At 40.3% G+C, this 24611-nt stretch overlaps 1 protein-coding gene across 4 annotated transcripts in view; it reads left to right on the forward strand.

The window, feature by feature from the left end:
- Positions 1–24611, forward strand: part of ARMC2 (armadillo repeat containing 2) — a 282422-nt gene that overhangs the window by 180681 nt on the left and 77130 nt on the right. For all 4 annotated transcript variants that reach the window (XM_073789488.1, XM_073789487.1, XM_019929553.3 and 1 more), the window contains 5 exons: positions 6844–6920; positions 11273–11371; positions 15528–15703; positions 20761–20863; positions 22463–22686. In XM_073789488.1, the coding sequence (XP_073645589.1) occupies positions 6844–6920; positions 11273–11371; positions 15528–15703; positions 20761–20863; positions 22463–22686 (679 nt within the window). The remainder of the gene's footprint in view (positions 1–6843; positions 6921–11272; positions 11372–15527; positions 15704–20760; positions 20864–22462; positions 22687–24611) is intronic.

Raw genomic sequence — 24611 nt, forward strand, 5'->3', positions numbered from 1 at the left:
ATGCAAAATATGTCTGGAAGGATGTTTGCCACACATTAACGATATTTATTTCTTGGTGGTGGGATCTTAGATGGTTTTCTAAATCTTCTTTGTACTTCTTATATTGCCTGGCCTTAAAAAATAATAAATATATCATTTTTTCAAAAATAATGAAGTCATTATTGTTTTAAGAAATTAAGTAAATGTGGCTGAGAAACTTTGCATTCGGAAAAGACAGTCATCGATCAAAATGACTTTGTAGAATCCCACCTTATTTGACAGCTTCCATTCGATAAGAATTTGTTGATAAGCAAAGCCCTGCACTAGCGGGGTTGGGAGATACACAAATGGACCCTGTCCATGAGAACCTTACCAGCATGTCAGGCTCTGAGGCTCAAGAGTGGTCCCTAGACCAGCAGCATCAGTATCACGCGGGAGCTTGTTATAAATGCAGGATCTCACGCTCCACCCCAGACCTGCTGAATTAGAATCTGCATTTTTATAAGGTATCCAAGTGATTTGAATTCACACAAAGTTTTAGAAGCACTGTTCAATGATTGACTCTAATGCTGGAGGAATGAAAGGAGAATTGAAAGAAAGCGCCTTGGGAGTTTAGAGATGAGAGCACCTAACTCTGACTTAAAGATCAGGGAAGGTTTCCTGGGGTCTGTGGAGTCTGGGATGCCCCTTGAGGCTGGTTTTCAATAGAGGTGGGGCTCTGTGTTCTTTGCTAAAGGAGCAGCATAAGCAGGGGGGATTTGACTTGGTGGCGGCAGGTTCAAAGAAAGGCAGATGGCCCAGTGTAGCGGAAGCATGGGTCCTAAGGCTGTAGACTGCGTGGAGTGCTGAGGGGTTCTCAGGAGAGTGACGCTGGCAGCCGCGTGAAGGACGATTGGAGACGGGAGAGCAGTAGCAGTTCTGGTGGGAGATGGTGATGTGTGAGCTGGAGCAGCCCACTAGGACATTGGGATGGAGAGCAGATTGTGGAAACTGGTGTGTAATCATTTCCACAATAACGCCACGGAAGAGGGTAGTGCCAGCAACTCTCCCCTGTGCTGAAGTGCCCGTAGCTGCCGCGGTGAAAAGTTACAGCGCTCTTCACGTGAGGCGCCTTGAAACTGGAGCTGTGAAGGTGAAGGGGAGCGTGAAACTGTGGGCTTTTACTCTAAGCTAAGGGAATTTAAGCCTAACTAAGTTAAGCTAATGTGGTTAGCTACAAAGCAGTGTCTAATCAAGTTTCTGCATATAGAACTTGAGTAATAACCAGTTAGTGATCATTGAAAAAGGTACAAGAATATATGCATAATCTTTAAAAATGTATATTTTAAATCTTGGACCACCAACCCAAGGCTATGGTTACCTTTGAGGACTTTATCAAAATTTTGATCTTAGGACCATTCCTTTAAAATCATGTTCTTTCATTTCACTGTGTTTCTATTTAACCATTTAAGTAGAATTCTATTTTAGTGTTAGTTATTAAGACAGTACTAATGTCTAGAAACTGTGTATCTGGTGTTTCAGGCTGTGAAGACATGATAAAGGGACCACCACCTTTTGGTGGTGGTACTCTTAAATTGCAGTAAAAAAAAAAAAATCAAAGAGACTACAAAGCAGGGGCCAGCAAACTGAGGCCCATGGGCCAAATCCAGCCTATTACCTGTTTTTATAAATAAAGTTTTATTGGAACACAGCCACGCCCATTCATTGACCTACTGTCCCTGGCTGCTTTCACACTATAGCCACAGAACTGAGTAGTTGTGACAGAGACTGAGTGACTGCAGAGCCTAAGATATTTACTACCTGACTGGAATCTATACAACTTGAGTCTAATTCTAAAAATGAAGTGTCATCTTCTTAGGGCAAGGAAAATGTTAGCTCAAATTTCCTAAATTTCTTTTTATCATATATATCCTTTAAAATTTCCTTTTCCATTTTTTTACATGTAATTTTTTCCCAAATGGAAATAAATTTATTATATATTTTTTCTTAATTCCAGATCCCACCGTTTAGTCTGCTTCTTAATATCTTTTTAGCTATTGCTCCAGAGGAGTCAACAAACTATAGCCCTGGAGCAAGATCTGGCCAGCCATCTGGTTGTTTGTTTGTTTGTTTGTTTTACAGCCCTTAAGCCGAGAATTTTTTTCTGCATTTTAAAATCATTACATTTTAAATGGTTACAAAAGTACCTACATTAATAGCCTCTGTTTTGCCACTTGGCCCACAAAGTGTAAAATATATACTGTCTGGCTCTTTAAGAAAAAGTTGCTGACCCCTGACTAAAGAACCTCAGTCATAATAATTGGAAGAACTGTCTGAATTATAGCAAAATCTGAATTTTGGAATACTTTTAAAGAAATATACTTTTCTTTCTTTGGAGTATAAATGATCCAGAAGTAGATGCTGCCAATGTGACTGACGCATGTATGGGCAGTAGTAACTCAGTCAGTGTGTGACGTTGCCTTGGCTACAGAGCTTGGTTCTGGTTGTTCAGAGTGAAAGATGGGACTCTTGTTAATGATTGGGAAGAGAGGACCTTGTTTTTGCTCTGAAACATATGGGCTACAGCAGAGAGACCTGGGAGTGCCATACCCACTATGCTTTCCTCAGGACTCCAACCTGATTACAGATGGAACCAGAGGAAGGGCAGAGCTAAGAGAATTGCAGAAAGATGGAGCCAGTGCCCTGATCACACCACACCTAAAACCCACCCCTAGTGCTTGACTTTTGGGTTACATGAGCCAGTAAATTCCATTTACTGTTTAAGTCAGTTAGAATCAGGTTTCCGTTATTTGTAGATGAAGATATCCTAATGAAATGGTCTTATTGGGGCTTTAAGAAGGATTTCACAAAAGAGCTTTAAAGAATATTTTCTGGAATTGTTTTATTCTTGGTACATCAAAAGATATTCCAAAAAAATTTAATTATGGTCTTTAACAGCGTGGAACAGAAAGCTGAGAAGAAGAACAATTATACTGGATGTTTGAATCAAGATCTAGAAACATTTAATAGGCAGAAACCCTTTGCCAAGTATAACACTGAAATTTAATAAGAAGGAGTCCAACGTAGATGGGGGAAATCTGCCTTTAGCTGCATATGGAAGAAAAGACGAGAATTGACCAACACTGTGATGTGACCACCAAAACCGCTCACGCAGTTTTAGGCTGCATCATTTAGAAGCTCTCCTCTTTGCTCCTCAGGCCATATCTTTAGCTCAGTGCTGGGTTCCAGACAAACGGACACTCACTCTGAGTAACTGAACAGGCTGACGAAGAGATTTGATGAGGAACAGTTGAAGGGACTGGAGTTTGTTAATGACAACAGTGGTGACAGCCATGATAATAGTAAACACTTGCTGAGTATTTACTGTGTGCCTGGAACTGTGCTAAGCGATTCCACATCACGTCGTTTAATCCTCACAACAGCCTTACGTTGAGGGGCACTGTTATTTACCACCCCCTCATATGCAGATAAGGAAACCAAAGCTTAGGTTAAAAACTTAACCCAAGGTCACACAGCTAAGAAGTGGCGGAACCATAGGATTTAAGCCGTAGGAGATGAACTTAAGTGGTGACCACGACATATTTAAATATTTGAAGGATGGTCAAGAGGAAGAAGTATAAAGATTTGTTTCATTAATAGAGCCAAGATCAATGGGTAGAATTTACAGTGAGACAGTTCTTCTTTAAGTACAAGGGCATCTAGTCTTGAGCAGAGAGGGAATTTCTTTTCTGGATGCCTCTCTCCCCACTTCATGCTTTCTGTGGGTCCTGAGCTGCACTGCTCCACAGAAACCCTTTTAGGCTTACCCTCTCCAGACCGGACGGTTCTTCCTCCGTCCTCATCTTCCTGGACCTGTCAATCACGCTCACTTTCTCAACATGCTGGACTGCACGAGAGCATGTTTTCTCTGTCTTCTCGCTTTGGACTCCTTTTTCTATTTCTGTCCTTTACTTGTGACTATCTGAGACAAGGCCGTGTCCTGAGCTTCTGGTCTTTGAGCCACTCTTCTGATAACTCTAGTCTCAGTGTACTGCTTTGACTTTTAAACGGAGCTCCTTTCCTGATCTCCACATCTCCTTTGCTGATGCTCCGTTTTTCATCAGAAACTCAACGTGGCAAAACAGAGATCTGCTTTACCCCTCAAACTGTGCTGCTCTCTAACCTCCCCATTTCTGTTATGGCAACCCTGCTGTCCTGTTCCTCCAGGTCTGCCTTTTCGTCTTTCTTCTGCCTGAAATCATCCACTGAATCCTATCAACTTTTCATTTATAGGGTCTCTTGAATTTGTTCCTGCTTCTCCAGTCCCACTATCACCTTCAAAGAATTAGTCCTTGTTACCTCCCTCCAAGTCTCCTAAATACTTTTGTCATCACAGAACTCCAAATCTCACCATTTCCTCGTATAAGAACCTAGGACAGATCCTTATTGCCCATCTAATTGGGCCCATTGATTCAACACAGAGTTTCAGACAGCTGTTCCTGATACCTGCCAGCAGAAACCTATTCCTAAGTTGCTGGCCCTGTGCAGTTACCCCCCTTACGCTACCCACCAGGCTTCTCATGCTCCTCTTTACCTTCACTCATGCTACTCCCCCCACTGAGAGCAGTGTTGTCATTTGTCGGTTTGACTTTTATGCTTTTAAGTCCCACCCTGTGGTCCACTTCTCCCTCTCAGTAATCACTTCCTCTTCAGCATCCCTCTAGTCCTTGTAACCTGCTGAATTTCACGTTCTAGTATTTGATTAGAGAATCCATTAGAATTTTCCATTAAAAAAATAAAAAACTTCCTTAGTTCCTCAAAGTAGATTTTAAACTTCTGGGCAATGTCTTATACATTCTTTATCACAGTAACACCCAGCACTGGGCTGCTCAGACAGGTGCTTGTTTACTCGGAACAAAAGAGAGAAAGAATATTGACAATTTATTAAGTTCTTCAAACGTACCAGTCACTGTGCTAAGTAGAGACATTGCCCTCATTTTAAGAAAAGGAAAACAAGGCCAAGAGGTTAAGTAACTTACCAAGGCCACGTGGCTGACAATACTTGTACCCAGGATTTGACCCCAGGTAGTTTAGGTCCCAGAGCCTGCACACTCAACCACTGTACCATGATGATCACACAGAGGGTTAGTGGGTGCCAACCCTGTGCTCTTCTTGAGAACCAGTAAGACCCAGCACTGTCAAGGTTTGGTATTTGATAAGAAGGACCCTTCTTAATCGCCTCTCCAAATGGGGACACACAACTGTGGTATTTACGGAGGCAGCCTCATCACGGCCATGTCCTCAGGGAGGATGGGTCAGGGACTTGCATTAGATGCCATGTCCTCAGGGAGGATGGGTCAGGGACTTGCATTAGATGCAAACTATCCTGCTTGATTTCAGTAGCTGTTTAGGACCATAATGAAAAGAAAGGCTTGTCTCTGTGGTCCTCAGACTTTCTTATTTCTAGAATTGAAGTCTGGGAACTTCCTTGGCCTTATACCCTGCCAAACTTTTGGTATTCTGCCTTTTCATAGTGTTGACTTTATTTATTTCTGTCTTCTTTGAGATCTCCATTTGCATCTCTACTCTGAGAGTGTTGACAGAAAGGATCCCATCCCCATTTCTTTCTTGGATTAGCCAGAATATTTTGCTACCAGATCTATGATTTTACTGTATATAAAAATAAAGCAATTGTTTCAGAGTATTAAATAATTAGACCCTTTTGGGGAGAGTAACTCGATCTTTTCTCTATTGTACGATAAAAGGAAGTGTTAAATCAGGTGTTTTTTAAAAAAGGAAATGTTTATGGAAAAAACGATATTTGGAGAAACGAATCCTTGGGGCAGTAGTCAAGGCCAAGGGCCAAGACACAGCACTGAACATTTGCTGCGGATCTCACTACGCAGGAAGCAGGAGCAGTGGACAGCCACAGATGTTCATGGGTGACCCTGGCCACATGAGTGTGCATTCTTTATGATTTTTGCGGCAAATATTATATTTGATGGCGAAAATGAAATTTTTGTTGTAAAACTTGCGCTATTATTCTCTAAGTAGTTTTTTTTTTTACCTTGGAATTTTGTACAGATATTTAAAAGTAAGTGTTTTAAGTATCAGCTCTAGCTAAAGAGAAGTTATGTCCTTCATAGACCATCTCTACATTGTATATAAGCTTCAAAACAAAAAACCCAGGCATATAATCCTGCTGTTGGCCAGCCACCAAATTTTCATTTGAAACACAGAATATTTGTCATCTGGGGACTGCTAGAATTTACCTTCGATTTTTTATCATGTCAAATATTTCTTAAAAAAAATTTTTTTAGAGAATATTAATTAATTTTAAAATTATAAAATGGAGACAGGAGACTTAGTGATTTGGTGGGAAGAGCAGTGAATTGGAAAAATGAGACGTGGGTTCCAGATCTGACCCTGCCGTGCAATCCTCGCCACATCTGACCAATCTGGGAACAGTCTTCTTGCCTGGAGCACGTGTGTACCAGAGTGTGAGAGAAAGAGGTCTTTTCCAGCCCCTAAACACTACTAGGCTTTTGTGATTCAAGCATACCAGAGTTCTTGCTTACTGCAACAGTGACCTCTTGTGGTGTAGATCCTTAATCAGTTTTTTTGATTTGCAAAATAAACTTTGGATTTATTTTGTTGTTGTTTCTAGTAGCTGTATTTCATATTGTAAAGCAAATCTGACTTGTCTTTAAAAGATAAATCTCAGTTGAAAATTAGAGGTTGCTTGAAATGAGGTATGGAGTACCAAACTCCATTTCTGGTTTCTTTAGAAATTATATTTAGCCAACTCTTGACTCTTGACACTTACAAAAAGAGAACTGCTATGGCTTTTGTGCTGAGTGTTGTGTGTATTCCTCTTCCTCCCAGGGACCAGGGGAAGAGGCGTTCAGGGGCCTCCTTATGCTCCCGAAGCTCAGACCGGAGCAGGCTAGACACCAAAACAGGTGAGGCTCCCGTGTTCTTAGAGGTCCCCAGCACTCCTTCATCTTATCCTCAGAATCTCCATCTGTAGGATAATCATTTGCACTAAAGAGGTCTGATGTTGGCTCACTCTTTGAAAATTCCAGGAACTTAGTCCAGCTTGGTCACATGTCAGCATTTATTTTGATAAATTTTTATTATTTTCACAACAGTCTTAGCACTCTTACCATTACCCGGCTCTAGTGCCTCAAGCATCTGTAGATTACAGTCTTAATGACTGCACAGAAATTATTTTGCAAAAGCACTTGGAAGGTTGCAAAACTTGACATCCACATTGTTCTTAAGTTCAATACTTGAGTCAAAATCATGGCTCCCTTAAATGAAACTATATTAACTATGTGAAATCAGCCCTTTGCAACTTAAACTGTTTGAGAAAGTATAAAACAATATAAATCACAGGCTAGAAATGCTACAGAGTGTATTCATACAATGGAACATAGCAGTTAGAAAAATGAACCAGAGCACATTTATAATAGTGAATGAAATGACTACAAACATAACATTACATGAAAAAATTAAGTTGGAAAAACAATGACATGTGTTGTTTATGGTTACAGATCTATGTGGTAAACATGTAAAGTCAAGCATGATAAAAATAATCATTGAATTTAGAGTGGTGGTAACCCCTGGGGAGGGGAATGGATGGGGTAGGCACACAGAGAGCCTTAACAATATCTGTAATGTTTATTTCTTTGAAATAAGGAGGAGAATAAAAATACAGTTAGTATTTGACCAAACTATTTGTGGGTACACAGGTGTTTGTTACATTCTTCATACTTTTTTTGGTGCACGTGATCTTTTATGAAACCAAATTAATATTCAGTTCAAAAATATTTTATTACCTTCAGAACTAATTTCTTATCAATCAAATGACTTTTGTGACCAGTGGAAATTTCTGTAGTACTCAGGAAAATCTTAGATAGACTGATTTCCTCATCAGCATTGTTGCTAAGCATCTTACGTGTACATGCTAAAAACAGCAGCCAATAAACATTGTGTCAAGTTTTTGTGTCCAGAACTCAAAGCTGCGGTTAAGAACTATAACAACTGAGACAGCAAAATCTTCAAAAACATGCTGAAATTTCTGCTTGACTTACCCAATTTCCTGTTGAATCATAATTTTTATATTTAGCAAACTGTGAACCTAGATGAAAGTGCTTTCTAAATGGGTTGTTGCCCAGGACTGAGACAAACTGTATTTATTTGTCATCTGTGGATCTTAAAAAGTAGTCACATGACTCTAGGCTTCAGTTTCTAGGGTAGAAGCTGGGTTAGTGTATAAAATGGGAGTTTTGTGGAGAGCAGAGTTGGAGGAGGTGTGGGAGGCGAAAGGCCATAGCCGGACACCACTGCTTGCACAGGGGTTCCTGGGAGAGGGTTGAAAGCAGACTTACACCACAGTGTCTGGCAAACTGCTGTTCTGAGAAGAAACAAGTCTCAGAAACATTCAGAAGGGCCTGCGAGGGCCTTTCCTTTCCAAAGGCTAAATAAACTGCTCTGTGATTTCTGGCTCACCCCTGTAATTCAGCTCTTCCTGGGGTGAACATGTTATCAGTTTTGTTTGTCCTGACAAACGGTTTGATAATCGTGGTTTCTCGTAGAGCGGTCCTGCTAAAGAGCATGTCGCATAGAAGGTGAAAAGGCTGCTTTGAACTGATTGGACTTGAGGTCTGTTTTTCTAATAAATTTAAGTGTGTCATAAATAGTTGTCTATTATATTTTTTGCCTGGCTTATTATCTCCTGGCTTTCCCCTTGCCGTGATATATGTTGAATTTATTTGCATACTTTGGACTTTGACTGTGTCTGATACCTGGGAATATGAACCACTATGGCTTTTTCATATTGCTTGAATAGTCATGTTTACTTTTAGGATCCATAACCATGATTTATCAGTGGGAGGGAAGATTCATAAAAGTAATAATCCAAAAGATGGAGATGGTGGTCTGCAATCCTTTTCCTGCAATTCTGAAACCCCAAAAGCTCTGAAAGCTGAAATACTGCACAAACTCACTTAGTGGCAATGCCTGACCCGCCCTGATGGGAGGCCAGTTATAGTCTTTGTTTCTTTAGTGTGAGTATTCCCATGTTTTGCTGCAGGGTGCTGCCTCAGGAGACCCCGCTGGTGGTGGTATGTCATGCAGTGTGGGCACCATATTGCCTTACTCAAATTCAAAATTTTCTGAATCCCCAACCGCGTCGGGTCCCAAAGGTTTTGGCTAAGGGATTGTGAACTGATATGGACTGGTTTTGTCCTAAAGACAATTCAACTGTGTGTTTTGGTGAATTCTTCCTTTGGGGTTGGGCAGATTCTGTGCAGCCTTGCTATTAAAACCATTGACAGCACCTACATTGTTTAATAACAGCTTTGTTGACATCCTTTCTATCTGCTTTGGCTGCTCAAATGCTCTTCATGCCCAGTGTGCATCGGCCCCTCTTGATATTAGGAAGGTTTGATAAAAGCAAGCCTGGACTCACAGCAGCTGGGGGCGGCCGTTTCCAGCATGGAGTGTCAGGGAAAGGCCTGTACACTGGGCGGGAGAGCTGTCCAGGTTCTCCTGGGTGATATCACCACTGCTTGGAAAATTTAATATGTGTTGTGTATTTTTTTCTCAAGAGTAATACAAGTACATGAGAGGTTTGGGAAAATACAGGAGCACATAAAAGAAGATAATAACCTGTAATCCCATTACTTGGAGATGCTCACTGTTACCCCATTTTACAGAGGGAAAGTGAAGCAACTTGCCCAGAGTCAGCTAGTAGGTGACAGAGCTAGGAGTCAAACCCAGACAGTGACTCTAGAACCAGTGCTCTTAGCAGGCTTCCCTGGTCAGCTTGTCTTGGTTTTGAGTTAAAACACCCTAAAAATATATAAGCCACACACCCTTTCACTACTCTGTCTCTCTCTGCAGAACCTTCTGATTGCCCCTATGACTTCTAACTCTCCGTGTGACATTTTTAGGGTCCAGGCACCCACTGCGGGGGCACTTAATTGGTACCAGGTCTGCTCTAAGCAGGCACGGACTCCCTGAACCAGTATAGGTTGGGTGCCAGGTGAGGGCCTTAGGGGGTGGCCTTCAGAGAAGGAAGGCTGAGGATTTTGTCTGTAGCACTGCTGCTTAGTGCCCGGCACCGCGGTGCCCCCTCTGGCTAGACTGTCAGTGTTTTAGACCTGGAGATCTTGCCTGTATGAAATGTAATCATGATTTGCAGTTTCTAATGTGATTTACATTTCTCCCCAAAGTTACCTTCTAGTTTTCCAGTTTGCTTCAGGCAGAATGGCCCTGAAGAGGTCAAGTGCAAGGGCTCTGGAGCTCTATGACCTTGGGCAGGTCACTTAATAACCCTGAGCCCCACTTTCTTCATCTGGAAAATAGTGACAGTTTGGGGACCTCCTCATAGTGTGACAAAAATTAAATACAGGCCTGCTAGATCTAAAGTACACAAGCTGTGGGAGCTATTACTCTTCCACAGCCTGCATCCTCCGGCAGCATCTCTTCTCGGTGATGTGGTGACATCATACAGCCCGATACGCTTCAGACAGTGATGATCTGTTTGTTGGTTTTTTAATCAGGGAAGTGAAATCCATATTGATTGAGTGTTACTAGATGCTAGGCACTGGGCTCAGAGCTTTGCCTATATCATGTCTTTGAATTCTCATAACCCTGAAGGCAAATATTTTAATCTCTGTTTTGCTGATGAGGCTCAGAAAGGATAAGAAACCAGACCCCTGTCACCCAGTGCATCAGTAATGGAGTTGGGATTTGAAATGAGATCTGCCAGCACCCAGAGCTCGGGCTTCCCACTGCCCCACACAGAGCCACAGGCGTGAACAGCACTGGCCTCACAATAACGTGGACATTTTATTTTCTATAGGAAGGATAGCCCCTGCAGGCCTCCCTTTCAGAAAATTTTTCATTAAACATTTTCAAAATCCTTATTCTTTTCATATCAGTAGTTTTCTATTTATTTTATATTACAGAGGGATATGTCTAAGTAAACAAACAAACAAAAAAACAACTCCAAACTCTTTGCCACACTGATAATAATTTCAACATTTACAAAGCTGAAGACTTTATGCAGTATCCCAGAGTTTAAAGTTCTGATTTCTTTACATTATCTTATCTGAGTTTAATTTGGGATGATTTGATTAGAAGAAATGTAGTTCTAATTAGAATTAGTTGGGCTTGGGGGGCAAAGCGTAATGTAATTTTAGAGTTTGTTAATTATACGGATGGATAACACAGTCTCATGGCGGTGCTCCAGTTATAACTCCTTTTTCATGGCTCTTTCTCCTCTTCTGGGTTTCTATTGCAGACTCAAAACTCGACTTGCAAGAAAAAGATACAGAAATAGAAGTAGGTGAAGTCTTTTGGAATACAAGGATCGTACCGATTTTGCGTGAATTAGAAAAAGGTAAAAAAGAAAAAAGTTGTTTTACATTAAAAATATCTGCACTTATTTATATGTTCCTCATTGCCCTGATATTTTCAGCACACTTTGACTATCATTTCTGTGAACATGTTCAAAAACAAATGAAGTCATCTATTTTATTTACCCAGTAATGTATGTATCAGATGTTATCAATACATGTAAACTTAATTTTCAATGAGTAAAATTATACTTTAAATGCAGCAAAAGAACCTACTTCTGAAATTCCCTTTGGAATATAAATTATCACCTCCTCTTCCCAAGGAAATGCCAGTTTGAACACTGTAGAGTGGCAGTTCATGAAAAACGGTGAAAAATTAAAACATTTCAGGCCTCTGAAACCCTGACTAAGTCTCATAGACTGGCATCCTTGGCAGGTGTGCCTGTGGTTTTCTAGATCCAAACATATACAGTCGGCCCTCCATGGCTACAGGTTCCACACCCACAGATTCGACCAACTGCAAATGGAATTTTGATCCGTGGTGGTTTGAATTCAAGGATGCAGAACCCGCGGATATGGAGGGCCGACTGCACTATGTCATTTTATACAAGGGACTTGAGCATCCACGGATTTTGGTATATGCAGGGGTCCTAGAACCAATCCCCTGTGGATCCTGAGGGAGGACTGTATGTCCTCTTTCCTAAGGTTGAGCATGCATGTCAGGGAGGCCACTCAGAGCAGGAAGTGGTCTGGGATATGCCCAACCCTTACACTCTGGAATGCCCCAGCAAGGAAGGCTCACAGCCCATGGGTCTCTGCCAAGGTGACCTATGGAAAGCTTGACCTATGGAATTCCCCCCCGCATCCCACCTTCTGCCCCCTTGCTGCTCCTCAGGGATTCCACCTCTGAAGTTGAAATGGGCTCCTCTGGAGCTGCAGTCCTGGCCCAGGGCCGAGCCCAGTGCCTGGCCCACAACACACATGAGGCCCTCACTAACAACTGTGGAATGAGTGCTCCTTGGATGAGTGAACCAGCATGGTAGCCACCAGAAGAAGCCCTAGGAGAAGCAGGGTAAATGAGTCCTTCCCACCAACGAACCAGGGAAGTTGTGCAAAAGACCTACTTCCTTAAAGGTTCAAATGACCTCACGCCTCCTGGGCTCTCTGATGGTGCCTGGCAGTGTTGCTGGTTAATGTGGGAGCCCTGGATGGGGTTTCTGGTCCTGGTGCTGCTAACGAAGCAGATGGCTGGGAATCACCTGATCTCTGTGCGCAGAGGTGCTCTCACCTGCCAGGTGAGGCATAGCCGAGGCTAGAACATCACCAGAGTCTACTGCAGCTCAAAACCCTGAGAATAAGACCATGATGACTTTGTTCCCCCAGGGTCAATCATTTTCACCCTCATGATAGCCTGATTAGCATTGGGTCCTTTATTTTAGGAGATGTGCCTAAAAACTAATGGGAAGAGCAATCAATCTGGGCAAAGGTTAAAGAAAAAAACATACCAGGAGGAGCACAGTGGGGAGGATAGGGGCAGCACAAAGGCCTGTCTTGGAGAAAGTCTTCAGCTTGAAGGATTTTAAGAGCGTTCTGAGGGCTCTGTCACCACAGGCACTAACAGAGAAAACTTAGCAGGAGTTTGGGATTTGAAATGTGGATGAATCTCCCTTCTTGGGGGATTATTAAATGCTGAAGGATGACATCTCTTCCATAGACAACTTTAAGAACAGCAGGTGGTGGTAGGACTAGGTTACTTGACCCTTTGAGATCTTTCTTTCCTCCCTTCCTCCTTCCCTCCCTCCCTCCCTTCTTTCTTTCTTTCTTTCTTTGACTTTTTATTTTGACCTAATTTCAGACTTTTAGAAAAGTTGCAAGAATAGTACAAAGAAATCCTGTATGCTCTTCCCCCAGATTCCCAAAATATTAACATTTTACCACATAAGCTTTATCATTCTCTCTCTCCCTGCCCCCCTCTCTCCCTCTTGCTCTCTTTTTCTGTACACACCCCCCCAACACACGCACACATTGTCTTTTCCCCTTTTTTGAACCGTTTGAGAACAAATAGCCATCATGATACCCATATCCCTAAGTGCTCCAGCATGTATTTGTAGAAACAAGGGCATTCTGTTACGTATCTGGAAGTTACAAACCGTATTCAGATTTTGCCCGTTATCCTAATGATTTCCTTTATAGAAAGAAAATACAGTTGTTTGTCATGTCTCTTTCAGGATCTTGATGTATTTGAGGAGAAAAGGCCAATTATTTTATAGACTGCCCCACAAATCGGGTTTGTCTGGTTTGTTCTCACCATTGGATGCTTGTTAGGTGTTTGGGGCAGTGTGCAGCATGAGCGGGGCTGTGTCCTTCCCAGTGTGTCCTATCCGGAAGCACGTGATGCTGATTTGGTCCTTTACTGGTGACGTGGACTTTGATCGCTTGGGGAAGGTGGTGTCTGCCAGGTTTTTCCACTGTAAAATCACTGCTTTTCACTTTCTAGTGAACAGGTATCTTATGGGGAGAAGTTACTTTGAGTCTGCCTTGCTTTCTGTTACTCCTCAAACTTTCACCCACTAGCTTTAGCCCCTTGAGGATCTTGATGGCTCTTAGATTCAAGCTGTCTTTTGACGCTACATGGCAGTTCTAACAGACCAACTGGTAGAAAGAGGTAATTTGATCAACAGTTTAAAATTTGACCCGGGAGCCTTCCTTTTTAATTTCTTTTAAGCTAAAACAGCTACTCTTAAGTAGAACCCACCAGGCTGAAGAGTTTGCGGAGGGAAGTATTAGAAAAATACCTTGACGTCTACCCACTGCCACAGAGTAGCCCTCAGCCTGGACTTGGGCTTTGTGAAGAAACTGCCAGTAACAGAAGAATAAAACAACAAAACAAAACCATTTCTTACAGTAGAGCTCAGGTTTTTCCCTTTATTTAAAGTTAGTCTAAGTCATTTCCCATCAATTCATTTATTTAAGCGCATAACTGAAAGGCATGGAAGGTTACTTAGCTATTGAGGTTTAAAATTTTTTCTTAGATGTTATTGTTGAAAAGAGCTAAAAATGGCCTGAGTCATTTCCTTCTGCAGGCGCACACTTCCTCTATGCGGGCTTTCAAGAGCACATTATGGTATTTATTTAAGATTGGTTTCCTACTTTTAAATTTTGTGACGGGATCTATCAGAGATAATATTTTTCAACTGAATGCCTTATACCTTGGATCCTTGTATTCCCCTCCTGTTCTAGTTTGTGTGCTACTTTTCTTCCCTGTATGCCTGTTGGTAGGGCTACCACTTGCAAAAATTGCTTTCCTCAGAATCCCAATTATAAAATGAAGTGGTCTAGGTCTCCCGTTTCCTAACTAAAGTCTTCTTTTTATTATCCTCTTTGCTAATACGCACCTCCAAATAATGGTGGATGTGGTGACATTTTGAGATTTTGTTCCACTTGCGCCTTCCTTTCTCAGATAATGAGCATTAGTCTCATAGGAAAATGTTGATCATCGTTTTTATCAACAGACATATTAGAAAATGAATCTGCATTAAACTGTGGTATAGGCTGTCAGTACAGTATTTTCACTGCACCAGGCACTATCGGTACAAAGATGTGTCAGACATGGTTCCTACTCACTTAGCATGACATCTGTTTGAGGGCATTGGACATGTAACACAACATGCATATATATGTGAAAAATAACAGTATTTGTCGAATGTTGCATGGTACACCTTTTCTAGAGGAGCCAGAAAGTAAACAGAGCCTTGAAGGATCAAAATCAGTAGGGACGAGGGTAAGGAGAACATTCTGGGCCCTTGGAACTGTGTGGCGGAGGGTCGACGGCAGAGTCGTGAGCGGAATGCTTCTGGGGCCCTGAGCAGAGCATTGGTGGGTAGCTCATCAGGAATAAAGGAGAGCAGCTGAGATAGTGCAGTTCCGCTTCTCAATACACTCTTTGAAAGGCTGTGTGTTTTAGATAAGCTAACTGATTAGTAAAGAAGTCAACATGGTAGGAGATGGAGCAACAAAATGGAAAAAAAAAATCAGGTAGTTGGAAATGATAAGAAACGGAAAAAAAAAGAAACATAGTTCAGGAATTTGAAGATGTCCGGGGAACTAATTATGGGGTTTTACTTACACCTTCTGTGTTTGACACACTTGTAAACTTGACCTCAATGAGTAAGTTCTGCTTTGCTCTCTTTGCCCTGACAGAAGAAAACATTGAAACGGTTTGTGCTGCTTGCACACAGCTTCACCACGCTTTAGAGGAAGGAAACATGCTTGGAAGTAAATTTAAGAGAAGAAGTATTCTCCTGAAGACCCTATATAAACTTGTTGATGTTGGCTCAGACATGCTGAGCCTTAAACTTGCAAAAATTATCCTAGCAGTAAGTTTTTCCTTCCTCTGGTCTCGTAGACTGTAGCACGTAAAAGTTCTGTTTAATGCTTTATTTGTAAATATTACAAAGAAGATTAGAAATGCAGTGTGTTTGTTTAGAATCTTGAAAAAAAATTAAGGTGGTAAACTGACATCCCAGAATTTTGACCAGAAAGTACCATCTAAGGAACTAAGGCTGAGTACAGATGAAATGTTCAAATAAACGCTTACACATGGACTGTGGCAAGGTTTTTTAAAAAAAAGTGACAACAGGCAAACACAGTCAAAACAGTCGCTCAGGTAACCTGACTGGAGATCAGTATCGGAGAGCAGACTGTGGTTTCTGCTGGGTGCTTGGTTCTATCACGTGATTTAATAAATAACTTCAGATAACTTGGGCTGCGGTCATAGTGGCCAGGTGCTTTATGAGGCCGCGTGAAACAGAACCAGCTGCTTGGTGGTCATAGAAGGCTCCTGTGAGGTGTTAGAAGAAAAGGCCAGACACCTTTAATAAAAGTATGTAGAAGCTCTGTCTCAAGCAAAATGATATCATTGTTTGAGGGCAGCCCTTTGTTGTCACAGCCATAAACAGTTGGAACCAAAAGATAAGACACAATTATTAGAGACCGTTCTAAGAGAGCGGCTAAAACAAATGAATGAAGCTTTGTTTACCTGGTTTCATAAAAGTAAAAGCTATTAACACCCATAATTCATGTAATTTAAAATCTTAATGTACACAGTGAAGGTAAGTGTTGGCATACTTACTAATAGTTTAGTAAGGGTGCCCACTATTTCTTACTTTGAAGTGTTTCAAAGAGCAGAATATTCTGACTACACATTGCATGCAGTGTTTTGGAGAAGTACGTTCTTATTTAGCTGCCACCCTAAACTATTCACCCTCTTTGTAAAAACTGTGATGTGATGCAGAAAGCAACATTTCCTTGAAATAATGATTTCAGTAGTAGTTTAATCCCCTCTCATTGATGAAAATGGATCAGTTTTAATGAAACAGAAAGACCATAAACCACAGGGAGGATTTAAAGTCAGAAGTTATAAGTAGAGATGAAAAGATAACTGCACGCTTGCCCAGTTCCTTCTCCAGCCCTGGATTTGGGGCACCTCCTGGCCCAGGAGACCCCAGTGTGAGGCTGGAGGGCTCTACTGGTGTAGCTGCCCTGGGCTGGACCCAAGCAACCAGCTGCCCAGGGACTGCCTTTGTTTTTCATCCTAGGCATTGTGCTCTGTACCAAGTAAGTAAATAAATAAAAGAGAGAGAGAAAGGAAGAAGGAAAATGCCATGAATTTGTTAATGCTCTGCAGAGAAAATGTCATCTTGGTTATTAAAGGCGCCATTCAAATTAATTATATACATGGCACAATTTAAATATTTTAGGGCAAAAGGCTGCGATCTGCCAGGCAGTGAACACATTCTGAACGAAACATACGTTTAGATAAAGCCCTTTCCATGACACTGACCGCCTGGCTGAATTGGGCAAGACCGCTAGGCTACAGTCCAGAGTGCGGAGGTGGGTGGGCTGTCCTTTTTGATCGAGTGTAGATGGCGGCCAGGATCGACCAACAAGTCCCACTTCCCATTTGCCACGTGAATCTTCTATAATGCTCCAGGCAAGACATCGCTTCCCTTAGACCTTGGTAATGGGGTTCTATGTAAATTTTTTTAAAGGACATCATAAAAAGCTGTTGAAGAAAAAAAAATTTGACAAAAAACTGAAGATAATAGGAGTAAAATTTTTTTAAATAACTTCTGCTAAGATTTTATCTACCAGTTTAATATTATAATTCAGACATTTAAAATTATTTATAGTTAAAAAAAAATCCAGTGAGTTTAATGTTAGTTCTCATTTCTTGCATTCTTTGGTTAAGTGGGGTTTGCCAGATAGCCATTTTCATTTTAACCTTTGTATCAAAAAAATCTTACAAAAATATATCTGCCTATTTTAAGATTTTTTTAGAGTACAAACATATATACAGTGTGAAAGCAACTACATTCAGGAAGGGAGGACAATCTAACATCCTATACAGGGGGAAAAACAGAAAAGAAATAGCAGTATGTCAACAGTGGCTATATATAGTGGCAGTGTTATGAGTGATTTTTAAACTTCCCTTTTCTTTAATTTTCCAAATTGGCTTTAAATAAAATAAACTCCTATGTTTAACATAAAGGTGAACTACCCCACTGCAAGAACCTACTTTGTGCCAGGGAATGAAAGTGAATAAAATAACCCCTGCCCTGCAGGCTGGCCATGTAGCAGGAGAGACAGAGAGTAAACACTTCAAGTGCTAAAGGGGCTGATGAGCACTGTGGGAAAAAAATAAAGCAGAGTAAAGGGAATGGCCTGTGTTGGGGCAAGTGCTGTTTTATACAGGGTAGTCTGTATTCCTTGCATATAATTTAATGTTTTATTGTCTTTTTTGGTCTCAAAGTCATAATTTTACAGTTACCAAAAGAGAAGGTATAGGAATTTGCTCTGAATGTAAACTGACCTTATAGCAGGCCTGGAAATGGTGGGGTTTGTTGGGGTTTTTTTTAATGAAAACTCTGATACCAGGTGTTCTTTTGTTGTTGTTGTTGTTGTTTTCTTTCCCACTTTTCAGTAAAAATATGAGACTTGGAGTGGGGAGTGAGGTTAGTTGTATTCATTCATTTATTCAGCAAGTTTCACTAAGTACATAGCAGATGCTATGTTCCACATGTAGAAAGAGTAACAAATCATGGTTTTGACCTCAAAGGCTCATAATGTAGTGGAAGATTGCCAACAGATTAAAATATATTCCCAGATATAAAGGACAATATATATTTCCATTGATGCAGATTTTTTTTCTCTCTAGTCAGCTTTTTTTCCCTAGGTTCTTAAACAACATTTTAAAAATACCTAAACATTGAAAACATTTTTTTTAAGTTTCCATTTCCTTTTTTCATCCTGAGAACAGAAAGAATTTCCATTCTGCCACGTGTGACAGTTTCTGAGCCTTCCGTAACAGAGCTTCTCAGACTTGAATGTACACACGATCCCCTGGCAAAGTTGTAAAATGCAGATTCTGGTTCAGTACGGCTGGTGGGGCCTGAGATTCTGCATTTCTAGTACACACCCAGGTGATGCTGAGATGAGATGACATGGCCTGTCTGAGGAGCAGACTCTTCAGTTGCAAAATGGGAATGACTACAGCTAATTTGCAGGGTTTGCTCTGAGATGTCATGAAAAGCACCAGAGCACAGGGGCAGACAGAAGCTGCTCCATGAATAATACTCACCTCCCCCTTTCTCTCCAGCTCGGGGCTGACCACGTTCACCTTGGTATTTCCTACAGCAAACAGCACAGTGCCTGGTACACAATAGGAGCTCAATAATATTTGTGGATCAAATATAGAATGAATCTTTTAAAAATATGTCTGACAAATTCCATTATCTTTTTTTTTTTTTTACTAGCTGAAAACTCATTAATAGACAATATTGAGGGCTTCCCTGGTGGCGCAGTGGTTGGGAATCCGCCTGCCAATGCAGGGGACACGGGTTTGATCCCTGGTCTGGGAAGATCCCACATGCCGCGGAGCAACTAAGCCCACGCGCCACAACTACTGAGCCAGCGCTCTTGTAGCAGCGCATGGTCTCTAGGCATGCGGGCTTCAGTAGTTGTGGCCCTAAATAAATAAAATTTAAAAAATAAGTAAACAATATTGAAGATAATTTTAAGGATACTTTTTTTCTAAAGGAATTTTTTCTTTTTCTTAGATTAATTATTTTTGGCTGCGTTGGGTCTTTGTTGCTGCACATGGGCTTTCTCTACTTGCGGCAAGCAGGAGCTACTCTTCGTTGCAGTGCGCGGGCTTCTCACTGCTGTGGCTTCTCTTGTTGTGGAGCACGGGCTCTAGGCACGTGGGCTCAGTAGTTGTGGCTCTAGAGTGCAGGCTCAGTAGTTATGACGCACGGGCTTAGTTGCTCCGCGGCACGTGGGATCGTCCCAGACTAGTACTCGAATCCGTGTCCCCTGCATTGGCAGGCTTATTCTTAACCACTGTGCCACCAGGGAAGACCCTTTTTTTTTAAGGGTACTTTTTAATTATAAAATAATGACCTATATGCCATCCTTTTCACAGAGATATATTTATTTGTTCAGATGAGCTCATTCCTACAAATATATTCTACACTCTTGCAATGAGGGCACATGGTATTTCCATCTTACAGTAGGTTATGTCTTTTTATGCATGGTGTTCACTGTCACACTTTTGTGACTGCTTAATATGAATAGTATTGATGTTCCACAATTTATTAAATTATTCTTAAATGTTGGGTATTTAGGATTTTTTATTTTAATTTTTACTACTTTACATAAATATGCAGCTAATTTAGACCATTTGATTCAGTCCTCCTATACTGTGTTTTTCTTTTAAAGAGTATACTTCCTTATTGCTTAATTTACTTGAATATTTTTCTGTGATTTAGAAGGTAATTTTAACCTTTGAACGTTACTTGCGATTTTCTCAAAGCATTCCAGAAATAGGCTTAAATATTGTAATAAATACATATGTATTATCTAATCAAAGAATATTACTTTTTCATTTTATTTTATACAAATGATAAATATAATTGTACTTTCCCCCTTTCTTTTCTTTCCTTCACCTCCATGATGTATTCTTTTCTAGGTTAGTTTAATCTGAAATTTTAGTATCCATCTTCCTTTACTTTTGTGGAAGGCAATTACTCCATTTACTTAAATTTATCAACATCAGCCCCCCCTTTTCCTCATATATTCTTTGAAAAATAATAATTTCACATATAAGCATGAGACTTTATGAAGTAAGAAATAAAGGCTGATCATTAAAAGGTGCTTACTCTAAATATCACTTACATTGTTTACTATAAGTGAGTTAATTAGATACCATAGTTGGCAAATATGAGGCCAAAACTTTTGAAAGTTGACTTCCTTAGAACTTTTATTTATGTTTTAAAAATTCTCTTGCCGCACTTTTTAAATTAGATGTTTATGTTTAAAAATTATGGCATATCTTTATTTCCCTGCAGTGGAAATGTGATTTCTTTCTCTGCAGCTTAAAGTGAGTGGAAAGAATCTTCTTAATGTCTGCAAGCTTATATTTAAAATTAGCAGGAGTGAGAAGAATGATTCTCTGATTCAAAATGATGGCATTCTGGGTGAGTATTATTCAGCACTACCATTGAGCAAATGTTGTACTTGAGTATGAATGAAAAGTTTGGAGAGCAAAGTTATAATTAATGATAACTGGAATATTTTATTTTCTCATAATATGCAGAAGTTAGGTGATGCCTGTTTTTTCTCTGTCCTTTATGTTTTCCATGTTTCACTTAATGTATCCTTTGGAACCTAGGAGGATAGCCTGCTATTTTTTTTAAAATGCCTGTAGTAATAATATATAATTTATAAAGTGGTTCCTATTTAAAAATTCATTTCCTGGTCTTGGTTTTACTACTAGAAAAAATACATTTAATAGTGTTTGACATAATTGAAATGTTTGATCTTTTGATATAGTAGGAATGATTAGAACTGGGAAAACATCTATAACTGTTGTATAAAATTGACATCACAGTGTGTCAAATGTGTTTCAAATATGTAGGTAGAGGAATTTTAATACATTCTAATTATCTAGCTAATAATGTGTAATTCTTTATATACCCTTAAATAATTAAGATGCTTAAATAGTTACCTAAACAGAAATCTTTTATGAATTAGTATTGTTGATCTAAGAGAAGGCAGCAACATGGAAAAGGCTTTAAGTCCTCTTTTTCAACATAGGATAAATGGTCTTCTTCTTTCTTTTTTTTTTTTTTTTAATCCCAGCAGACAGGGACAAAGCCAGTACTGAAAGAAATTTCTAACACTGAATCAGCTCATTGAGAGTAAGAGACTAAAAACAAAGAAAGGTTCTGACAGATGATCACATTGACATTAATAAAAATTAATGTGAGATAGGCATGTTTAACTTTATCAGAGCTGCCTGGATTAATCGTAAAACCTAGTACTTGTATGTTATTTGGATGGATGTTCTTTAAGTTGTCTTGGGAAAGGGTGGATGTTATATTCGAAGCACCCCTTTCTACTGTTGAGATACTTTTAAAAGTTCCTATCTTGATTAACTTTCCATTCATACAGCAACCAGTATATTCTTAAAGGTTTGTTGAAATTTAACTCTTAAATTGCTTTGATTATTAGTTATTCTATAATAACTCAAACTGTTTGTAACCAAAAATAAAGTTTGGCAAATATTAATAAGAGGCAAGGAATGGTGGGCTTCTCTGGTGGTGCAGTGGTTGAGAGTCCGCCTGCCAATGCAGGGGACATGGGTTCGTGCCCCGGTCGAGGAGGATCCCACATGCTGCGGAGCGGCTGGGCCCGTGAGCCATGGCCGCTGAGCCTGCGCGTCCGGAGCCTGTGCTCCGCAACGGGAGAGGCCACAACAGTGAGAGGCCCGCGTACCGCAAAAAAAAAAAAAAAAAAAAAAACAAAAGGCAAGGAATGGCACTCAGCTAAAAGAACATTTTCTTATTTACATATAATAATCCCATCTTTTTGCTGTCATTACTGTTACAGAGATATGTCTTAGCTAAAAGTAAGCTTTCCTGTTTATGCCATGTGAGCAACTCTTCACAAGCAGTTGAATGTAGGTTCTGGCTAACATTTTACAAATCGTATTTGATGTTCACATACAAGTGCTTTAATATCTCTCTTTCCAGCTGTTCTACTCATCCATTTGTAATAATTCATCTTTTTGACAGAATCATTATTGGAGGTCCTGAGAAGTGAAGAGCTGCAAGCTAACACCGAGGCTTTCTTATACTGCATGGGGGTGATCAAATTCATTTCTGGAAATCCAGGATTTCTTCATGAAATGATTGGCAAAGGTGCTGTAGAAATATTGATGAATTTGATGACACAAATAAACGAGAACACCAAGAAGTCTGGTACATGTTTGCCTAATTCAGGCCACTTGTTAGTCCAAGTAAGTATTTTACTTGAAAGAGTTAGACGTGTAAAGTTAGTCTTCATGTTGTCTAATACCACTTACCTGCCAGTGGGTGTATCGGGAAACAGTTGGGCTGTTATCTGTAGCCAGGTGAGGGTGCCCAGCCTCGGGGATCAGGGTGGCAGCCCTAGCCACACCTCTGCCCCGTGTGTGCCCATTTCCTCTGGGAAGGCTATTCCATGGCTTTTCACGGAGCAGGTCTCCAGCATGTAGACATCTATTTCCACTACCCTGCGGAGAAAGCAAGACTGGAAGAATGAAAAATTAGCACCTCTTCAAAACAATTGCATGTTATAATCAGAATTTTAATAGGCAGAGTGTTAACTTTCAGAGTTTAAGACAGGTCTAGCTTGGAGATTGTTCATGAAGATTGGTAGCTTATATCATAAATATTGTATCTACAATAAAGAAAACAGAATTTAATGACACTGAGTGGACAGTTGTTGAGGGCATGTGTAGACGGCGGTAGCAAAGCCAGATACATTTAGTATGACCAGGGCAGGAAGAAAAAATGTGTTATGTGTTAGAGTTTCATTACTTCTTTTGCGGCAGATTAAATTTCATAGTTGAATTATTTTCATTGGAGCTGCTTCAGGTCTCGTATTCTTCTTTAGAAGAGATTTTACTCTTTAATAGCGTTTGTATATCAGATAATAGCATCTTTGGTGTAATAATTGATGAGATTTGAAATGTGCTTGTCAGTTAATGGGGCTTGATCAAGGACTGCGTGCTCGAAGCCTTGGGGAAAGTGTGCTAAAAATGAGATTTAGGCCCTGCCTTAAAGATGCTTAAAGTGTATGTGATAATTATTAATTTTGGACTTTGTGGTCTGTCTCCATTTCAGAAAAGACTGTGAAAACCTCCTTTAGTTCTGAGTGATTCAAAATTCTACTGGATGTGTCACCTTTTGGCTAGGGAGACTTAAGAAACATTATTTTCATGCTGACAGTGTTACGGAGTTATTTAAATTTTTCCCTCAATGAAAATAGTTATTTGGGTTATATAATTATTATGTTTCTTGTTAAAATGCAAAAAAAGAAGTATGAGGAAGAGTGTAAAAATCACCTGAATTATTTTCACCCTTAGATAATCTACCTCCAACATTTTAGTAACCATTCTTCCATGCATTTTACATGCATACATATTATATACACTTACATATGTATAATTTTATATAATTCTTGCTTTTTATCATGAACTTCCTCTTTCTAAGAGTTGTTTTTGCTTGTTTCCTGTCACCCTCTTTTCCTCCTTGTTTCTCCTCCTGGTTCTCCCTGTTAGCCAATATTCTTCACACAGATGTGCTCAGCACCTTTTAATACAGTCATAGGTTTTCTCTTTTTTTATATAAATTTATTTTTATTTATTTGTTTTTGGCTGCGTTGGGTCTTCATTGCTGTGTGTGGACTTTCCCTAGTTGCGGTGAGCAGGGGCTACTCTTCGTTGAGGTGCGCGGGCTTCTCATTGAGGTGGTTTCTCTTGTTGCGGATCACATGGTCTAGGTACGTGGGCTTCAGTAGTTGTGGCACGTGGGCTCAGTAGTTGTGGCTCGCGGGCTCTAGAGCACAGGCTCAGTAGTTGTGGTGCACGGGCTTAGTTGCTCCACAGCATGTGGGATCTTACCGGACCGGGGCTCAAACCCGTGTCACCTGCATTGGCAGGCAGATTCTTAACCACAGTGCCACCAGGGAAACCCCACTCATAGGTTTTCAAAAATGGAATATTCTGTGCACATCTCTTTTCTATTTTAACAATACACAGTAAAAAAAACTCAATAGACTTATTCTTTTCATTGGCAGCATAATATTCTGTGATGAAGATGTACCTCAAATTCTCAACCATTCTTCCATTGAGATAGTCTGCTTTTAATTTTTATGTAAAAGCTTTTGGAATTCTTGTCT

The sequence above is a fragment of the Tursiops truncatus genome, chromosome 12 (assembly GCF_011762595.2).
Source record: "Tursiops truncatus isolate mTurTru1 chromosome 12, mTurTru1.mat.Y, whole genome shotgun sequence".
Lineage (NCBI taxonomy): Eukaryota > Metazoa > Chordata > Mammalia > Artiodactyla > Delphinidae > Tursiops > Tursiops truncatus.